The 20,161-nt window shown below is 42.2% G+C and overlaps 1 protein-coding gene across 2 annotated transcripts in view; it reads left to right on the top strand.

Annotated features, from left to right (window-relative positions):
• oxsr1b (oxidative stress responsive kinase 1b) overlaps positions 1-20,161 on the top strand; it is a 257,293-nt gene that overhangs the window by 217,500 nt on the left and 19,632 nt on the right. The window contains exons 13-15 of one of the 2 annotated variants that reach the window (XR_015078974.1): positions 5,316-5,528; positions 9,081-9,145; positions 16,954-17,049. Coding sequence is in view for 1 of the 2 variants with exons in the window: in XM_085992508.1 (XP_085848634.1) it covers positions 5,316-5,528; positions 9,081-9,145 (278 nt within the window). In the remaining variant the exon portion in view is untranslated. The remainder of the gene's footprint in view (positions 1-5,315; positions 5,529-9,080; positions 9,146-16,953; positions 17,050-20,161) is intronic. The other variant, XM_085992508.1, reaches the window with a different exon arrangement.

Genomic DNA, 20,161 nt, shown 5'->3' on the forward strand with positions numbered 1-20,161 from the left:
GCGTGGAGCACGTGGACCTTTTGTCACAAAGATTGAGAACTATCCTTTCAGCTGTCTCTGCTGAATGCGGCCCCTTTCTTTGGCCCACCAAGCCAAGTCACCCCCAAGGTTCTCCACTGCCTTAGCCCTGAACCGAATTTTTTTTCTCTAGCTTCTCTCCTATCTCACCCTCATGCCCTCGGAGTTCATCTTGTTCATGAGACCCACTTCCTGCTCTCTTGACCCCCATTCCCACTGAAATGCTCACCACCCAACTTTCCTTCCTGGTCTCCATGCTAGCTGACATTGTAAATGGTTCACTCTTCTCCGGTACTGTTTCCCCTCCGATTCAAAACTTCCATCATCACCCTCGCTCAAAAACCTACCATTGACCCCTCTACTTCCCCATCTCTAACATTCCTTTTCCCTCAAGTCTTTGAATGTGTTGTCACCTCACACACCTGTGCCCACCTATCCTGCAATGTTTGAATTTCTCCAACCAGGTTTCCGCCCCTGCTACAGCACAAACGGCACGAATCAAAGTCACAAATAACATCCTCTGTGCTTGTGACAGTGGTGCATGATGCCTCCTCATCTTCTCGACCTCTGCAGCCTTTTTACGGTTGACCACACCACCCTCCTCCAGTGTCCAACTCAGTGGGACTGCTTTCACTTGGTGCCATTCTTGCCGATCCAACCACAGCCATGGCATCCCCAGCAATTGCTTCTCTGCCCTTCTCTAAACTGTTGCCAATGGAGTCCCCAAGAGATCTGTCCTTGCCCTCTCCTTTTCTCATCTACATGTTGCCCCCTTGACGATACGGCCGGCACAGGCTCGACGGGCCGAATAGCTTCCTTCTGTGCTGTAACGATTGTGATATCATCTGAAGATTGAGGTCAGGGTCCACATGTACGCTGATGACATCCAGTTTAACCACACCACAAGAAAAGAAAGACTTGCATTTATATAGCACCTTTCACGACCACCGGACATCTCAAAGCGCTTTACAGCCAATTAAGTACTTTTTGAAGTGGAGTCACTGTTGTAATGTGGGAAACGCGGCAGCCAATTTGCGCACAGCAAGCTCCCACAAACAGCAATGTGATAATGACCAGATAATCTGTTTTTGTTATGTTGATTGAGGGATAAATATTGGCCAGGACACCGGGGATAACTCCCCTGCTCCTCTTCAAAATAGTGCCATGGGATCTTTTACGTCCACCTGAGAGAGCAGATGGGGCCTCGATTTAACACCTCATCCGAAAGACTGCACCTCCGACCGTGCACTGGAGTGTCGGCCTAGCTTTGTGCTCAAGTCCCTAGAGTGGGACTTGAACCCACAACCTTCTGACTCACAGGCGAGTGTGCTACCAACTGAGCCACAGCTGACACTACTCTCATGATCTCCACACTGCCTCTGTTGTCAGGCATTAAGTCCTGGATGAGCTGCAATTCCCTCCAGTTAAAATTGGTAAGACTAAAGCCATCAACTTTGGTCTCCACCACAAGTCCTTGTTGCAATTTACTCACGTCACAAATTACATCCCTCTCCCCGGCCACTGTCTCCGGTTGAACTAGACTGTTCTTAACCACACCATCCTATTTAACTCATACCTGGCCTCTTGTCCAACCCCAAGCCCTTTGCCCCACCATTGGTGGCTGTGCCTTCAGCACTTTGGAATTCCCTCCCTAAACCTCTTTGCCTCTCCTCCTTTAAGACCCTCTATAAACTCCACCTCTTTGACCAAACTTTGTCAGCCATCCTAATATATCCTCCTTTGGCTCAGTATCAAATGTTGTATGATTACACTACACTTCTGTGAAATGAATTGGGATGATTTTCCACGTTAAGTTGTTGTTGTGCAAGTTATAATTAACAGTGAGACATCCCATGATGGATCCTGCAACTTTTTATGGTTGCCGACTATTGTACGATTTGTTGCCCAAGTACCACAGTTTTCCATGAAAAGCCACAGAGGCAGTGGAAATGCTGGTATGTGAGTGATAACAAATCACTCCCCACTAGATGGGAGCAATTGTGTCAGATATTTCCACATCCGAGTGCACAAAATGCAGCTCTTCCAGCTCATTTGTGTGCGCATCAGAAGATGATACTGGGTATCCAGAATTTGCTAAAGAACAGCAGTCTTAATCAGGAGTTTAGATGATTATTCTAAACCACGCAGGGTCATGCTAAATGTCAGAAGGAACTCTCCGTTTAGATTTCAGCACTTAGCTCCTATTATTATTTGCGTTTCATGAAACTTATTAGCACGCGAGTGCACGGTGTGCAGGATAATTATATCACGGGTTCCGAACAGCTCTTGATTACTGTTTAAGTCGACGGTTACTTGACATTTTGAAATGGGAAAATTCCCAGTTGTACCTATTAATGTAACCCTGCACTGCATACCTGCAATTTATGTTTGAGCTTTATAGTCTGGGCCATGAAATTTTATCACATCACGTTTTCCATTTATGAATTTCTATGCAGCATATTTGACTGCATAACAGATAAAAATAGAACATTCTGGAAGTACACAGCAGATCCATCAGCATCTGAAGAGATGTCACATGAGAAACTATTGATTTTTCTTTAGAGACTCTTCATCCTAATTATTTAAGAGTGTACTTGAAATGTTGAAGCCATCTTTTTTTCTCTGCAAGGCTATTTGCAGCCTTTTCTGTTTTAATTTCAGATTTCCAACATTTGCAAGTTTATTTTTTGTCTCCATCACTTAAGTATGTTTTAAAAGGGCTACTCTCGTTCTGTAATAAAGTGAGGGAGGGCACATACATTCTGTTTGCATGAAAATGAAGTACGGCTGGAAGAATATTTGATTTTGTGGTTAGTTCAGATATAAACATAATAATCATGAATTATCAGCAAAAGAGGAGGCAGCAGCAATGTTGAATAGGATAAAATTAGATAGAGGAGGTACTTAAAAGATTAGCAGTCCTCAAAGTAGAAACGTCACTTGGTCAGGATTAGGTTACTGAGGGCAGTAGGGGTGAAATTGCGGAAGTATTGCCCACAGGCTTCCAATCCTTGGGTATGGGGGTGGCGCCAGAGGACTGGAGGATTGTAAATGTTACAAAAGGGGCGAGGGATAAACCCGGTAAATACAGGCCAGCCAGCCTAATGTCGGCGGTGCGGAAACTTTGAGACAACAATCCAGGACAAATTTCATTGACATTTGGAAAAGTATGGGCTAATAAATGAAAGTCAGCAAATAGTGTTTGACTGACTTGATTGTGTTCTTTGATAAAGTAACGGAGAAGGTTGATGAGGGTTAGTGTGGTTGATGTGTATATGGACTTTCAAAAGGCATTTAACAAAGTACCACATAGTAGACTTATTAGCAAATTTAAAGCCCATGGGATTAAAGGGACAGTGGCAGCATGGATACAAAATTGGCTAAGGGATAGAAAGCAGTGAGTGGTTGTTTTTCAGACTGGAGGCAAGTATACAGTGGTGTTCCCCAGGGGTCAGTGTTGGGACTACTCTTTTTGATGTATATTAAAGACCTGGATTTGGGTATACAGGGCATAATTTCAAAGTTTGCAGATGACGTGAAACTCAGAACTGTAGTAAACAATGAGCTGGATAGTAACAGACTTCAGGAGGGCATAGTGAAATGAGCAGACACAAGGCAGATGAAATTTAATGCAGAGAAGTATGAAGTGATGCATTTTGGTGGGAAGAATGAGAGGCAATGGCCCAGAAATTCGTGTCGGGGGCTTCCCGCGGGTGCAAGCCCCCGACCTACACTTACCTAGCGCGCCGACAGTTGAAGCCTGGGCCAGCGTGGATTTCCTGTCTGTGGCCCGGTTCAGCTCCCGGCGCGCTGTGCTTGCGTGACCCAGCGGCGTACTTAGTGCGATGCGTCGGCTGGGATCACGTGAGCACTGGGCAACCAATCGGAGGATGCAAAAGTTCATTCATGAGTTTGACAGTAAGAACTGTCAAACTCATGAAAACTCCGGGCACCCAAAACAGTACTTAAACTTGAAATAAAATGTAAAAAAACATCACACTATTTAAATGAACTATAAATAACTTTAAATAACTGTTTTAAACAATAAATTAAATTTAAAAAAAAAATAATTTTTTTAAAAATCGGGGCTAAAAATACCTTACTGTAAAGTCTTTTAAAATAATAAACCTGTGGAAAAAATGTTCTAATTCTAATTATTAGACCACTTACCTTTTTTAAAATTAAGTCCTTACATCTGCTTTTTTCAAGTGTAAAAAGTGGAGGCCTTCACGCACGGACAAACCTGGGGGGAAAAAAAAGGAAGTTCAGCGCGCACGTGCAGACTCCTGCGCGCACGCGTTCGACCTCTGAACCCCTTGGTTCAGAGGATTGGAAATGCCGGTTTCCCGTGCATGCAAGATTCCGGCACTTCCATCGGGTCCGCGCGTGAGTACTCCGTCCGTACTCGCGCGTTGGGACCCGAATTTCTGGGCCAATATGAACTAAATGGTACATATTCTAAAGGGGGTGCAGGAACAGAGAGGCCTGGTGTGTATGTACACAATTTTTTATTAATAGAGGAATAGGGTACAAAAGCAAGGAAGTTATGCTAAACCTTTATAAACACTGGTTAGGCCTCAGCTGGAGCACTGTGTTCAGTTCTGGGCAACACACTTTAGGAAAGATGTCAAGGCCTTGGAGAGGGTGCAGAAGAGATTTACTGAAATGATACCACAGATGTGGGACTTCAGTTATGTGGAGAGACTGGAGAAGCTGGAGTTGTTCTCCTTTTGAGCAGAGAAGGTAAAGGAGATATTTGATGGAGGTGTTCAAAATCATGAATGATTTTGATAGAGTAAATAAGAAGAAACAGTTTCCAGTGGCATATGGGTCAGTAACCAGATGAGACAGATTTAAGGTAAGTGGCAAGAGGACCAGAAGTGACGTGAGACAACATATTTTTACACAGCGAGTTAAGTTGTGGCAATCTGGAAAGCACTGCCTGAAAGGGTGGTGGAAGCAAATTCAATAGTAACTTTCAAGAGAGAATTGGATAAATACTTGAAGGGAAAAAATTTACAGGGCATGGGGAAAGAGCGGGGGAATGGGATTGATTGGATAGCTCTACCAAAGAGCCGGCACAGGTACGATGGGCCGAATGGCGGCCCTCTGTGCTGTATCATTCTATGATTCTATTGTTCCCTTGCTGAAATTAATCTCTTGCTCTATACATGCCACAGACACCACCTAGAGGACATTTCCAGTACTACTGAAATTTTGTGGCCCACTAATGTTTTAGAAAATCTAAGGTGAAAAAAAAGTTTAATTTTTATGCAGTTTTTTTTTTTAATTCATAGCTTTTTGTATCAGCGGAAACACCTGGCTCAAATATTCAAGCTCCTGGACAAGTCCAGCAACTGCTACCTCAGCCAACACTGAAAGTACCTGCTGCTACTCAAGCTAATCAGATGCCTACTATTCAGCCTTCAGTAATACCAGTCCCGATACCAGTGGCAGTGCCAGACCCCAGCCAGCAAGCTGCAGCTCAGCATCAACTACCTGCATCCCAGGTATGCTACATTTTATAAATAGCTTAAACAGTGAAGCTTTGCTTCATAAGCTCCTAAAAACACAGTATTTGACTGTAATTCCCAGATTTTGTATTTCAGTGGTAGGGGCTATAACAACACTAATATAACTGTTCAAAAAAGAGCTTTGTTAATTATGAATGCTGCAACTTGTCTGTGATGCTACTGTTTTGAACAAGTTAAAATGAGAACAAATATTTGAGTTTATGTTGAAGTTTGGATCCCACAAAAATGTTTCTACAGCCTCCCTTTCATTTAGGAATGAAGCACCTCCTTGAGCATGTCTCCAGTAATTCATGATGGATTGTACTTCACTCTCTTTGTAGCAATGAATTAATGCAAAGACCAATCCCGTTTTAAATTGTCTAATGTAAAATGTAGATTTTTTTTGTTTTTTTTTATCCCTTTGGTGTGGTAATCTAGATTATTCCTGTTGAGAAATTATGTGATGTGCATGATTTCAAAGCGACCTTGGCGCCTCAATGCAATTGAAGCTGTGCCAGTTTTTGTAGAGCTTTTGTTTTCTTTGTTTCCCCTGCCCAGAAACTCCCTGCACCAAATACACCCTGTCTAGATGAGCAGGGGGACAAACCGCTGACTCCCAACCCTCTAATCTTGTCACTTAGTAACCATCTCTTAGGAAAAGGTCACATGTTCAGGGTTATGAAAAGCAGTTTTAGGACTTGTGTTCTTTACACAGGACATCATCAGTTGGAAAGGGTTGACGGGAAGCATGGTTGAGACCAGGGCATTTTAAAACTTGATTAGATGCTACAATGGGAAGATGGTAGGGGTCGGTACTCTGGAAGGATGAGATCAAATAGGTCGAACCTTGCAGTGTGTGTCCTGGGAGAATTGCCTTCCTATTTCTCTCTCCAAATTCAGAATTTTCTTTTATGTTTCCACATTGATGAACATTCTTGCAGCATTTGAGAGACGCGTCTGTTGTATATTGCAGTGTTGCTAGCCTTTGGAATGTTTCATATTTGAGCTTTGAAGTATTTTTGTATCAAATATAAATGGTGTTTGGACAACAAAACCCATAGGTGAAGTTTTAAGAGTTAAAATTCATATGGCTTTGGTATCGGAAACAGGCAAACTATAATAATTTGAATTTTCAGAATTGAAATCCCACACCTCTCCCCTCTTGTTAAATCAAAATCCGTGCACATATATGAACTTTCCAGTGGGGTCACTGGATATCAACCGAGAGTGGAAACCGTGGTACATTTCCTCTGCCACACCCCCTTCTCCCTGTACAGGAAACTGTGATATCCGGGACCGAGCTGTTGCCGATCTATCAAAACTGCCGGACATACAAAGTTAATGTTGAAGCATACGGAGATTTTCATCTCCGTATCTGACAACAAACACTGTTGCTTAGCAACAGCTTCTAAACAGTCGGCTGCAGCTGCAAGCGTCTCTAGCTGAAGCTGTTGCTATAGCTACAGACCTTGCAGTGCCTGACTAGGGGAAAAAAAGCAACGAGAACTAAAAAAAACTTATAGAAAACGGCTCCTGATTTTTGCCGTTAGATCGAGTATTCCGGACATATAACCTCCGGATAAACCAAAGTTTCCTGTATTGTGGCCAATTAGAAGACCCCTAACTACTGCCCAAGCTCCTAACAGCGAATTCCTCAGATTAGGGTTGGAATCTTGCTTGGCTTTGGTGATTCCATAATCTGACATTCTCTGAGAGCAGTGGTCGCAGGGAGTAGTCATTCTTGTCTCTTAATCACTGGTGCAATAAGAATAGGAAGTTCAAAGGCAAGTACAGTTTGCAAAAGACGCCTCACCGTTATCTGGTGTGGTTTAGGTTCTCTGATTCTATATTGGAGTATGCGCAAGTTTAGAACCTTCTCCAGCTTCTCTTCAAATTTGATCTGCAGTTGGAGTATTTTACAACCATGTGCCAAAGTTTGTCATATGGCAGTGATACTCCTAAATATTGTCTGAGACCACTTTCCCCTTCACTTTTGGCCTTTGAAAAATCTGCTGCTCTGTGCATATCTAGGCAACTATTCATTGCTTGTGAAGCTGTGGGATATCATTGGAGGAGGGATTCAACTTGGTTTCTTCTCCTAAGCGAATTCTATTAGAAAGCGGAGCTGTCCCAGCATTCATAGAAGTGAAATGGTCCTATTAAAACAATAGCACTTGCAATCTTAATGGAACTATTTGCTGTGGGGTTTATTTCCCTGCTGATGGTAGCACCTGGCCCTCACTGTACAGTATGTGGATCATTGTTAAGGGTGGTCCTTGAACAAGATAAGAGGGCATAATCTTAAAATTCGAGCTCGGCCATTCAGGAGTAAAATCAGGAAGCACATTTTCAAACAGAGTAGAGGATATCTGGAACTCTCCCCAAAGGCTGTGGATGCTGGGTCAATTGACAGTTGCAAACTTGATATCTAAAGATTTTTGTTGGGTAAGAGTATCCAGAGATATGGAGCATTGGCAGGTGAATGAGGTTAAGGTAAAGATTAGCTATGATCAAATTTAATGGCAGAACAGGCTTGAGGGGCTGAATGGCCTACACATATTCCTGTGTAAGACACACCACTTAGACCTTTAACAAAAAAGATAATGGCTCAGAAATTCGGGTCGGGGGCGTCCCGCGGGTGCAAACCCCCGACCTGCACTTACCTAGCGCGCTGGCTGTTGAGCTGTGTGGGCCTGCGTGGGATTCCGATCCTGGGCCTCCCCCAACTGCCGGTGCTCGTGTATCCCAGGGGCGCAGTTAGTTCGATGCGTCCCCTGGGATCACGTGGGCCATGGAGAGCCAATGGTAGCAGGGAGTGCTTCATTCATAAGTTTGACAGGAAGAGCTGTCAAACCTATAAATACTATAAGCCCCAAAACATCACTAAATCTTCAAATAAATTTTTTTTTTTAATCACATTTTTAAAATAACTATAAACTACATGAAATAACTTTTAAACAATTTATATTTTTGAAAAAATTAATTGCATAACGGGGCTAAAAATAAACTTACCTTTCTTTAAAGTATTTAAAAATAATAAACATGTGGGGGAAAAAATGTTAAAATTTAATTAATTCACCACTTACCTTGTTAAAAGCAGGCCTTGCGCCTGCTTTTTAAAAGTGTAACTGCTGGAGACTTACCCTCCCGGAGAAACCTGTTTTTAAAAAAAAAAACGTAAGTTTGATGCGCACGTGCTGCCTCTCCGGCGCACGCGTTCCACCTGTCAACCCCTTCTTTCAAGGGAACGGAAGTGCCAGTTTCCCGCGCAGTGCATGCATGAAACCGGCACTTTCGTTGGGCCTACGTGTGAGTACCCAGTGTGTACTCACGTGCTGGGACCCGAATTTCTGGGCCATTGAATAACAAAACTGGCGCATGTGGTTTTACTATTGCTTTAAATGGTTGACATTGAATCTGCAATTTTGAGCTGGTATTGCTGTGATCTTTTCATAGGTTTGTGCAGCCTGTAAAATATTGATGCATGTAGTGCTTCACCTTCCCCTTCCTCTTATATCATTCTGCTGATTTGATTCTTGTTGCTTTCAGTTTGCTCCCGGTTCTGCTGCTCCAGATTCGTACCAGACACCCATCAGCCTTGTGTTAAGATTACGGTAAGTGAAATCTGATCAGAACATCAGGCTGACTTGTCCTGTCTAAAGTAGCCATTACAGATCTTCCAAGTTCATGGTATACACTAAGATATATGAAAGAACTGTTGTAACGATGCTTTTTAAAATATATTTATTTAACATTTTCTGCAGAATCCTATTTCAAAAACAGTTGAAGAACTGCTACATTGTGTGACAAGCTGAGCTTCCGACCCCATATCCTCTCCCTCACCAAGACTTCCACCTTCATAATATTGCCCATCTCCGCTCCTGCCTCAGCTCATCTGCTGCTGAAACCCTCGTTCATGCTTTTGTTACCTCCAGCCTCAACTATTCTAATACTCTCCTGGCCGGCCTCCCATCTTTTACCCTCTGTAAACTTGAGCTCATCCAAAACTCTGCTGCCCGTGTCCCAAATCAGACTGTCCCATTCGCCCAGCACCCCTGAGCTTGCTGACCAACAAGGACGACCGGTCCAGCAATGCCTCAAATTTAAAACTCTCATCCTTGTGTTCAAGCCCCTCCCTATCTCTAACCTCCTACAGCCCTCAGAACTCTGCATTCCTCCAATTCTGGACTCTTGTGCATCATCGATTCCCTTCACCCCACCATTGGTGGCTACGCCTTCAGCTGCTTAGGCCGCAAGCAATGGAATTCCCTCCCTACACCTTTCTCTCCTCCTGAAAGACGTTCCTTAAAACCTACCTCTGACCAAGCTTTTGGTCATCTAACCTAATACCTCCTTATGTGGCTCGGTGTCAAATTTTGTCTGATAACTCTCCTATGAAGCGTATTGGGATGTTTTACTACATTAAAGCTGCTATATAATTGCAAGTTGTTGTTTTGATTTTGTTTAGACTCTATTAATTATTGCAGTTATCCACTAAATGAGGGTCCATTTTCAGATATCTGGGACTATTAGTCATTAATGGGCATAAACAATCTGAAAAATATACAGCTTCCCCAGTGGTTTGCTGTATAAATGCATTGTGTGGTGCAGAGCTCTATGGACCAGTAGATCCCTTGTTCGAGTTGTAGTATGCGCTGAGTTTGCTGATGTTTTACTGACTATTAACCCTTGGCTAAGGAGAAAAAAATAAAGTTTCCTACTCATCGTCACTATCGAGTGACTCCTGCTGAAAAGTTTGTGTCCAGATCGTAGATACAGGGAGAGAGACTCACAAATGGGGAAAAAAATATACATAATTTATATACTTGTCGATCTCCTGTGGCATTGCGCAGGAGGAGTTGACACCAAATGTAGTGTTCAGGTGAAGTGGGGTTAGAGAGTGGGGTTAATTGGACCAGGTTGCAGTCCCATTTTAAAGTTGTATTTCCTTTTTTTTTAAATTTCCATTATAAATTCTTATGTTCACATTTATAATGGAAATTGCCTATGTTAGCTTGTTTTTGCTGTAATTACACCCTTGTAGTGGTGAGACCACAGTTTCTCCAATGGAGGGAAGGTATAGTTGTAGCATGACTTAAGAATTTATAATGGAAAAATTTGACAGTGTTGGTGAAAAATAAATTCATTCGAGTCTGTCTTAAAGTAAAAGTACACAGTTTATTAACAGAACGTTCTGGGAGAAGATCATAGACCCCGCGGTCTAGTGATACCCTTCTCGTTCTCTTGGTTGGTACAGCTTTTTATTCTATTTTCATCCAATCACATTGTATTACAATAATCACCTGATCACATATGGCTTATTTATTCTTTTCAGTATTAGTAAAGGTTAGTTACATCTTACTATGTCTTTGGTCACAGGTCAAATTCCCATGACCCCTATATTCTGCTGTGTCTACAATTTTTTGCTAAAGCAGCACATTTCTTTACCGCTTACTCAGAACACACATTCTGTCTTGACCCACAGCTGCGTCTTATCTTTGTTTTGCAAAGCTTCCCTACACACACTCCTTTGTTTAGTTCTGCATTTTCCACAAAGTACAGTAGCACTTTTCAGTCTGTACTGTCTTATCTTTGTTTTTTCACATAAGAAAGTTGTTGGTATGAGACTTCTTATCGCCACCTGGTTCCTTTTAGCTCTTGTTCATCTTCATATGACCCCACTCCTTTGTTCTGATTTTAATTCTGCTGGCACCACTTAATTAGTGGTTACCTCGGCTGTCTGAACTGAGGGGGTTCATTTTAACCCTTTCAACAGGTACACACAGACATTGTGTATATTTTATACGTATACATACACACTAATGTTTGAAATGCACACAAATATGTATATGAGAGAACTGGATTGATTGACTAATGTCAGATGGCTCCTGATGTTCACTGCCTACATTCACTCATGAAGAATGGCCAGTTGGGTGGATAACAAACATTTGTCACTTGTGGAACTGGCCCCCAGCATAAACCAGCACCTTCAGGAGAGGAGTGGCGTGTAAAATGTGAACAAGAAATTATAACAAAGAAAAAAATCAGTTACATCACAACTGCTGTGATGTAAGATTTTATCGAAGTAACCCAGAAAAAAAAGTACTATTATTTTCAGTCTACAAAGTGGTGATGTGCTTTTTACAGTAATTGAAGGAGTAGGAGTGGCTTTTCAGTACCTGAAGAAGCAAAAATCAGTAAAGAAATAATAAAGAACCTAGAGTGCTTGTATACTCAAAAGATGAGATGGAACACACCCAAGAATAATTACCAAGTAGGTGTGGCTGAACCATTTCACTATGTAAACAGAGGTAGTACCAGGAGGTTGAACTGTAACTTCAAAGTCAGAAGCACGATACCCTGAATTACAGACCTGTTAACTTGGTCTATAGTAGGAACCGCAAACTATTATAAAGGATGCCCTTCAAGCACATCCAAAATGAACAAGGGTAGTAGTTGATGAATGATTGATAATACCTAGACCTTCAGAAGGCATTTGATGGAGTGCATCACAGACACTTGGGCCAACCTGAAAGCTCTTGGGAGGCGAAAGGAGGAAGTAGTAAATTGACTGAATATAACCAACAAAGGAGAATGATCAATGGTGGTACATCTAATTGGATGGCTGTGTCCAATAGAATACTCCAGGGATTCGTCCTGGGACATCTGCTGTTCACAGTATTTATAAAAAAGTATTTATAATATCAATGATATTAGACAGGCAGTTTTTTTAAGTATGTAGATGAGAATGAATAAATTCAGATAATGGAATGTTGAAAGGAAAGGAAAAATTTAGACATCTAGAGTGATTTAGCAATGGAACAGATGAATTTTAAATGGAACTTAAATATTGAGAAATGTTTGATATGGTAAGTAATGCATATGATAAAATAAAGGATGTCATTAAATAGATCAGTTGAGAACAGAATAAATCTCGTTGTGAACAGATGACCAAACATTGAGAGTACTGTCAGTGTAGGATAATGGATACAAAGGTACATGAAATTAAAAACTTAAGACTAGAATTCTGAAATAAAATATAAAATGCTGGAAATGCACAGTAGGCCAGTCAGCATCTAATAAAGATAGATGAGTTGTGATTTTGGCTGGAAATATAGCTGGAGAGTTTAGTAAAATGTTGGGACGTCATAGTAGATGCATATCATAGAAACATAGAAGATAGGAGCAGGAGTAAGCCATTCGGCCCCTCGAGCCTGTTCCGCCATTTAATGAGATCATGGCTGATCGTCCAAATTCAGTACCCTGTCCCTGTTTTCTCCCCGTATCAATTGATCCCTTTAGCCTTAAGAAATATATCTAACTCCTTCTTGAATATATTTAATGAATTAGCCTCAACTGCCTTGTGCGGTAGAGAATTCCACAGGTTCACCACTCTGGGTGAAGAAATTCCTCCTCATCTCAGTCCTAAATGGCTTACCCCTTGTCCTTAGACTGTGACCCCTGGTTCTGGACTCCCCTGCCATTGGGAACATCCTTCCTGTATCTAGTCTGTCTGTCTAGTCCTGTTAGAATGTTATAAATTTCAATGAGATCCCCTCTCATTCTTCTAAACTCTAGCGAATATAAGCCTAATCAACCCAATCTCTCCTCATACGTCATTCCTGCCATCCCAGGTATCAGTCTAGTGAATCTTCGCTGCACTCTCTCCGTGGCAAGAACATCCTTCCTCAGATAAGGTGACCAAAACTGCACACAATACTCAAGGTGTGGTCTCACCAAGGCCCTGTACAACTGCAGCAAGACATCCTTGCTCCTGTACTTGAATCCTCTCGCTGTGAAGGCCAACATACCATTCGCCACCATAACCGCCTGCTGCACCTGCATGCTTACCTTCAGCGACTGGTGCACAAGGACACCCAGGTCTCGTTGCACTTCCCCTTTTCCCAATCTATTGCCATTCAGATAATCTGTCTTCCTGTTTTTGCCACCAAAGTGGATAACCTCGCATTTATCCTACATATGGCAGGTGCAGTATAATCACCCAACCTGTCCAAATCATGTTGGAGTTTCTCTGCATCGTCCTCACAGCACACATGCCCACCCAGCTTTGTGTCGTCTGCAAACTTGGAGATATTACATCTAGTTCCCTCGTCTAGATCATCATTAATATATATTGTGAATAGCTGGGGTCCTAGCACCGATCCCTGCGGTACCCCACTAGTCACTGCCTGCCACTTGGAAAAAGACCCGTTTATTCCAACTCTTTGCTTCCTGTCTGCCAACCAGTTCTCTATCCAAGTCAGTACCTTACCCCCAATCCCATGTGCTTTAACTTTGCATGCTAATCTCTTATGCGGGACCTTATCGAAAGCCTTCTGAAAGTCCAAATACACCACATCCACTGGTTCTCCCTTATCTATTCTACCAGTTACATCCTCAAGAAATTCCAATAGATTAGTCAAGCGTGATTTACCTTTTGTAAATCCATGTTGATTTTGTCCGATCCTGTCACTGTTTTCCAAGTGCTCTGCTATTACATCTTTTATAATGGACTCTAGCATTTTCCCCACTGCCGATGTCAGGCTTACTGGCCTATAATTCCCCGTTTTCTCTCTACCACCTTTTTTAAATAGTGGGGTTACATTAGCCATCCTCCAATCCATAGGAACTGTTCCAGAGTCTATAGAATTTTGGAAGATGACCAACAATGCATCTACTATTTCTGGGGCCACTTCTTTTAAGTACCCTAGGATGTAGATTATCAGGCCCTGGGGATTTATCGACCTTCAATCCTGTCAATTTCCCTAACACCATTTCCCTACAAATACTGATTTCATTCAATTCCACCCTCTCATTAGACCCTATATTCCCCGACATCTCTGGGAAGTTATTTGTGTCCTCCTTTGTGAAGACAGAACCAAAGTATGTATTTAATTGGTCTGCCATTTCTTTGTTCCCCATTATAAATTCCCCTGATTCTGACTGCAAGGGACCTACGCTTGACTTCACCAATCTTTTTCTCTTCACATTTCTACAGAAGCTTTTACAGTCAGTTTTTATGTTCCTTGCAAGCTTACACTCATAATCTATTTTCCCCCTCTTAATTAATCTGTTTGTCCTCCTTTGCTGAATCCTAAACTGCTCCCAATCCTCAGGTTTGCTGATTTTTCTAGCCAAATGATATGTCCTCTCCTTGGATCTTATGCTGTCTCTAATTTCCTTGTTAGCCACGGTTGAGTCACCTTTTTTGTTTTATTCTTATGCCAAACAGGGATGAACAAATTCTGTAGTTCATCCATGCGATCTTTAAATGTTTGCCATTGCCTATCCACCGTCAACCCTTTAATTAACGTTCCCCAATCCATCCTAGCCAACCCGTGTCTCATACCATCGTAGTTTCCTTTATTTAAATTCAGGACCCTAGTCTGAGTCAACTACTTCACTCTCCATCGTAATGAAGAATTCGATCATATATTATGATCGCTCCTCCCCAAGGGGCCTCGCACAACAAGATTGCTAATTAATTCTTTCTCATTACAAAATACCCAGTCTAAGATGGCCTGATCTCTAGTTGGTTCCTCGACATATTGGTCCAGGAAACCATCCCGTATACACCCTAGGAATTCCTCCTCCACAGTATTGTTACTAATTTGGTTAGCCCAATCTATATGTAGATTATAGTCGGTGTCAGTGCAACGAACAGATAATGTTCAGTAATACATTGCATGGACTATTCAATGGAGCATTACATCGCAATGTGGTCAGTAATTTTGCGAAGATGCAGAAACAAATCAAAATAATTCCAAGAAGAACAACAAAGATCAATGAGCAGAGTAGAGAGCCCGAGGAACTGAAAGGACTGGTGCAGCATGCGATCCAAGCTTCCAATATATGTATACAGTTTTCATGCACATCAAAGGTATAAAACAAAGATACGATTATAGGTTTAAGCAGGAATTCGTTGAACTCCGCTCTTTCACGGTTGAAGTCCTTACCTTCTCGCAAAGCTTGCCAACTGTTAGAGTAAATAAAGGCTCTGAAATTGCGGTCTCAGTGTCGGCGTACGCACAGCGTAAGCCTTGTAAACGATCCACAAGTTCCGGGTTTCCGCATGTGCTGCTAGTGCACGAAAACCCAGAGCTTGCCATCGGTCAAGGTTTGCCTTGACAGATTGTCCTCCTGCGACCCAAAAACACTTTCGCTGGCATGGAATTATTTGCCCAACTACTGCCCAGCAAATGCCTACAAAACCCTTATGCCTGGTAAAAGCAGGTGTTGGGCCTGCTTTTACCAGCGTACGGGTTAATATAAAAGTTAAATTAAAATTTTTAAAATAAAAACAATACACAAACACTTAAAATTAGTTTATGTAAATTTTGGACTGGATTAAAATGTTCATTTTTATTTTAAATGCTTCATTAAAGGGACTTTGAATTAATTTTAAAAATGGGAGCATTTATACGTCTCCGACCGCAAATTTCAGCCCAATAACTTTAGATTAAACATTCAAAGGGGAAAAAATCATTTCCTGATTCAGCAAAGGAGTAGAGGGATATTGGTAAGAGAAATATATATATATTTTTAATGTTTCAGATCTTGAAAAATACTATTCCTAAAAATTGGGTTGGTACCTTGAACAAAAAGTAGTCCACCCCAAGATTAAACTTCACGTTTTAAGGCTAACTGTGAGGTGGTTTTCTTTATCGGAGTCTTCCTGCTCCCTTTCTCCACCAATCACCTGACACCATTCTTGGCTGAGAGGGGAAGTGGTTTGCTCACTCCCAGGCATCTCGCTACAGCCATTTTTGACCTGTCAGCTTAGCTCAGTTAGTAGCACATGCTCCTCTGAGCCAGAAAGTTATGAGCTTAAGCTTTACTCCAGGACTTAAGCACATAATTTACGCTGATACTCCAGTACAGTACTGCGGGATTGTTGCATTGTTAACGGTGCTTTTCCTTTGGATGACACGTTGAGGAAAAGGCCCCATCTGTCTGTTGAAATGGAATGGTAAATTCCCATGATATTGCTCCAAAGAAGAGCAGGGAATTCTTCCAGAGTCCTGCTAACATCTTTCTCTTAACTAACAAACAGATTAACTGATCACTCATTTGTTGAACATTGCTGTGTGCAAAATGGCTACTTCATTTGCATATATAGCAGTGACTGTGATTCATTGTACAGTATTTGAAGCACTCTCATTTCTGAATGACACAAATTCACCATGTAAATGCAAGTTTTTTTTTTAAAGAGGAATGTGCAAACTGATTAGAATGACTCTCCTTTGTTTGGCAGTTTGCATACAACACTTCTGAGTCCAGTAGAGATGGTCCCACAGTACTGCGATGCCATATTTACGTGTTTCAAAGTGCTGCACATGTTTGTATTTTAAAGTGAATCTTTGCTGTCTGAATGTGCCTTGTATTGTGGAACACTAATAGCAATATCCTCTGCTCTTTTCAGAGTGCAACTACAGCTACATTTTGGCTAAAAGAAAAGATCATCACTGAGAACATGCAAAACTACATTTTAGCAAATCCAGAGTGTGCAATCTAAGCTGTAATTTGCTGCATTTCTGCACAATTACTGTATTGTTATTGCTGCTCGATTCCCAGATCTATGCATGCTGTGTTCATTGGTTGTTCTTGGATACTCTGTCTGATCTCTTCATTGCTATATTCTCGGCCCCATTTTCTTACTCTTCATTGCTCAGTCTACATTCCCGTTTTACAAATGCTAATAAGTGGGTTGTGTGTTGCATTATAGTTTAAAAGAAAAGAACTTGCATTTATAGTGAATTTTGTGAGCTCATTGTCCCAAAGCTGCTGCTTCTTAGGCAGTCCCTCGGAACCGAGAATGACTTGCTTCCACGTTAAAAATTAGTTCGCAGGTGACTGATTAGTCCAATGTGGGACCTACAGTCTCTGTCACAGGTGGGGCAGACGATGGTTGAAGGGGCGGGTGGGTGGGGTGCTTGGGTTGACGTGCGCTGCCTGCGCTTGGCTTCCGCTTGCTCCCGGCGAAGAAGCTCTAGGTGTTTGGCGCCTTCCCGGATGCTTCTCCCAAAGCACTTCTCTGTCAATTATGTGCTTTTGAAGTGTAGTTACTCGTAAAGTAGGAAAACAGGGCGGCCAATTTGCACACAGCAATATCCAACAAACCACCATGAGCTAGATAACCAGATAATCTGTTTTTAATGATTTTATTGAGATAAATATTAGCCAGAACTCTCGGACAACTTCCATGCTGTTCTTCAAATGTTGTCATGGGACCTTTTATGTCCAGCTGAGAGGGCAGGCAGGACCTCGGTTTAACGTCTGCTCCGACAGTGCAGCCTTCACTCAGTACGTAAATGAAGTGTCAACCTAAAATCTGTCTTCACAAAGGAGGACACAAATAACCTCCCAGAAATACTGGGGAACATAGGGTCTGATGAAAGGGTGGAACTGAAAGAAATCAGTATTTGTAGAGAAATGGTGTTAGGAAAATTGATGGGACTGAAGGCCGATAAATCCCCAGGGCCTGATAATCTACATCCCAGGGTACTTAAGGAAGTGGCCCTAGAAATAGTAGATGCATTGCTGGTCATCTTCCAGAACTCGATAGACTCTGGAACAGTACCCATGGATTGGAGGGTAGCTAATGTTACCCCACTATTCAAAAAAGGTGGCAGAGAAAAAGCGGGGAATTATTAAGCCTGACATCGGTAGTGGGGAAAATGCTAGAGTCCATTATAAAAGATGTAATAGCAGAGCACTTGGAAAGCAGTGACAGGATCGGACAAAGTCAACATGGATTTACAAAAGGCAAATCATGCTTGACTAATCTACTGGAATGTTTTGAGGATGTAACTGGTAAAATAGATAAGGGAGAACCAGTGGATGTGGTGTATTTGGACTTTCAGAAGGCTTTTGATAAGGTCCCGCATAAGAGATTAGCATGCAAAATTAAGGCACATGGGATTGGGGGCAAGGTATTGACTTGGATGGAGAACTGGTTGGCGGACAGAAAGCAAAGAGTTGGAATAAACAGGTCGTTTTCCGAGTGGCAGGCAGTGACTAGTGGGGTACCGTAAGGATCAGTCCTAGGACCCCAGCTGTTCACAATATATATTAATGATCTGGACGAGGGAATTGGATGTAATATCTCCAAATTTGCAGACGACACAAAGCTGGGTGGGAGGGTATGCTGCGAGGAGGATGTCGTGAAACTCCAGTACGATTTGGACAGGTTAGGTGATTGGGCAGAAACATGGCAAATGCACTATAATGTGGATAAATGTGAGGTTATCCACTTTGATGGCAAAAACAGGAAGGCACATTATTATTTGAATGGCAATAGATTGGGAGAAGGGGAAGTGCAAAGAGACCTGGGTGTTCTTGTGCACCAGTCGCTGAAGGTAAGCATGCAGGTGCAGTAGGCGGTTAATAAGGCAAATGGTATGTTGGCCTTTGTAACAAGAGGGTTCGAGTACAGGAACAAGGATGTCTTGCTACAGTTGTACAGGGCCTTGGTGAGACTGCACCTTGAGTATTGTGTGCAGTTTTGGTCGCCTTATCTGAGGAAGGACGTTCTTGCCATGGAAGGAGTGCAGCGAAGATTCACCAGGCTGATACCTGGGATGGCAGGAATGACATATGAGGAGAGATTGTGTCGATTGGGCTTATACTCACTGGAGTTTAGAAGATTGAGAGGGGATCTCATCGAAACCTATAAAATTCTGTCAGGCCTGGACAGACTAGATGCTGGAAGGATGTTCCCGATGGTCGGGGAGTCCAGAACCAGGGGTCATAGTCTAAGGGTAAGGGGTAGGACATTTAGGACTGAAATGAGGAGGAATTTCTTCACCCAGAGAGTGGTGAACCTTTGGAACTCTCTGCCACAGAGGGCGGTGGAGGCCAGTTCATTAAATATATTCAAGAAAGAGTTGGATATATTTCTTAAGGCTAAAGGGATCAAGGGATATGGGGAGAAGGCAGGGACAGGGTACTGAATTTGAATGATCAGCCATGATCTCATTGAATGGCAGAGCAGGCTCGAAGGGCCGAATGGCCTACTCCTGCTCCTATCTTCTATGTTTCTATGCTAACGTCTCTGGAGTGGGGCTTAAACCCACGATCTTATGACTTTGCGGCAAGGTTGCTACCACTGAGCCAAGGAAAGCACCTCTTTCATGTTGGTTAGTTTCACGATGGAGCCGTTTCCAAATCTCTCTGGCAGAAACAATTTATACTTGCCTTTATACGAGATGGAGGGACAAAGGGGAGGCGGAGTAGCTGTAATTAGTACATAATTAGTACATAATTGGAGTAGAAAAAAGGGACTTGGATATCAGCAAGACAAAAATAGAATCCATATGGATATAGATAAAAAATAATAAAGGATCAATCACACTAATGGGGGTAGTCTACAGGCCACCTAATAGTGGGAGGCAGGTGGAGGAGGAAATATGCAGACAAATTAGAGAAATGAGTAAAAAACATAGAATTATAATCATGGGGGATTTCAACTACCCTGATATTAATTGGACAGAAGAGGTAGGTAAAGGGGATAAGGGAATGGAGTTCCTACAATGTCTACAGGACTCCTTTCTAACCCAATATGTAAAAAGCCTTACAAGGGAGGATTTGCTATTTGATCTAGTTAGGGGGAATGAGCCAGAGCAGATAAG

Source organism: Somniosus microcephalus, chromosome 7, assembly GCF_052327205.1.
Source record: "Somniosus microcephalus isolate GS21.2 chromosome 7, FLI_Smic_1.0, whole genome shotgun sequence".
Lineage (NCBI taxonomy): Eukaryota > Metazoa > Chordata > Chondrichthyes > Squaliformes > Somniosidae > Somniosus > Somniosus microcephalus.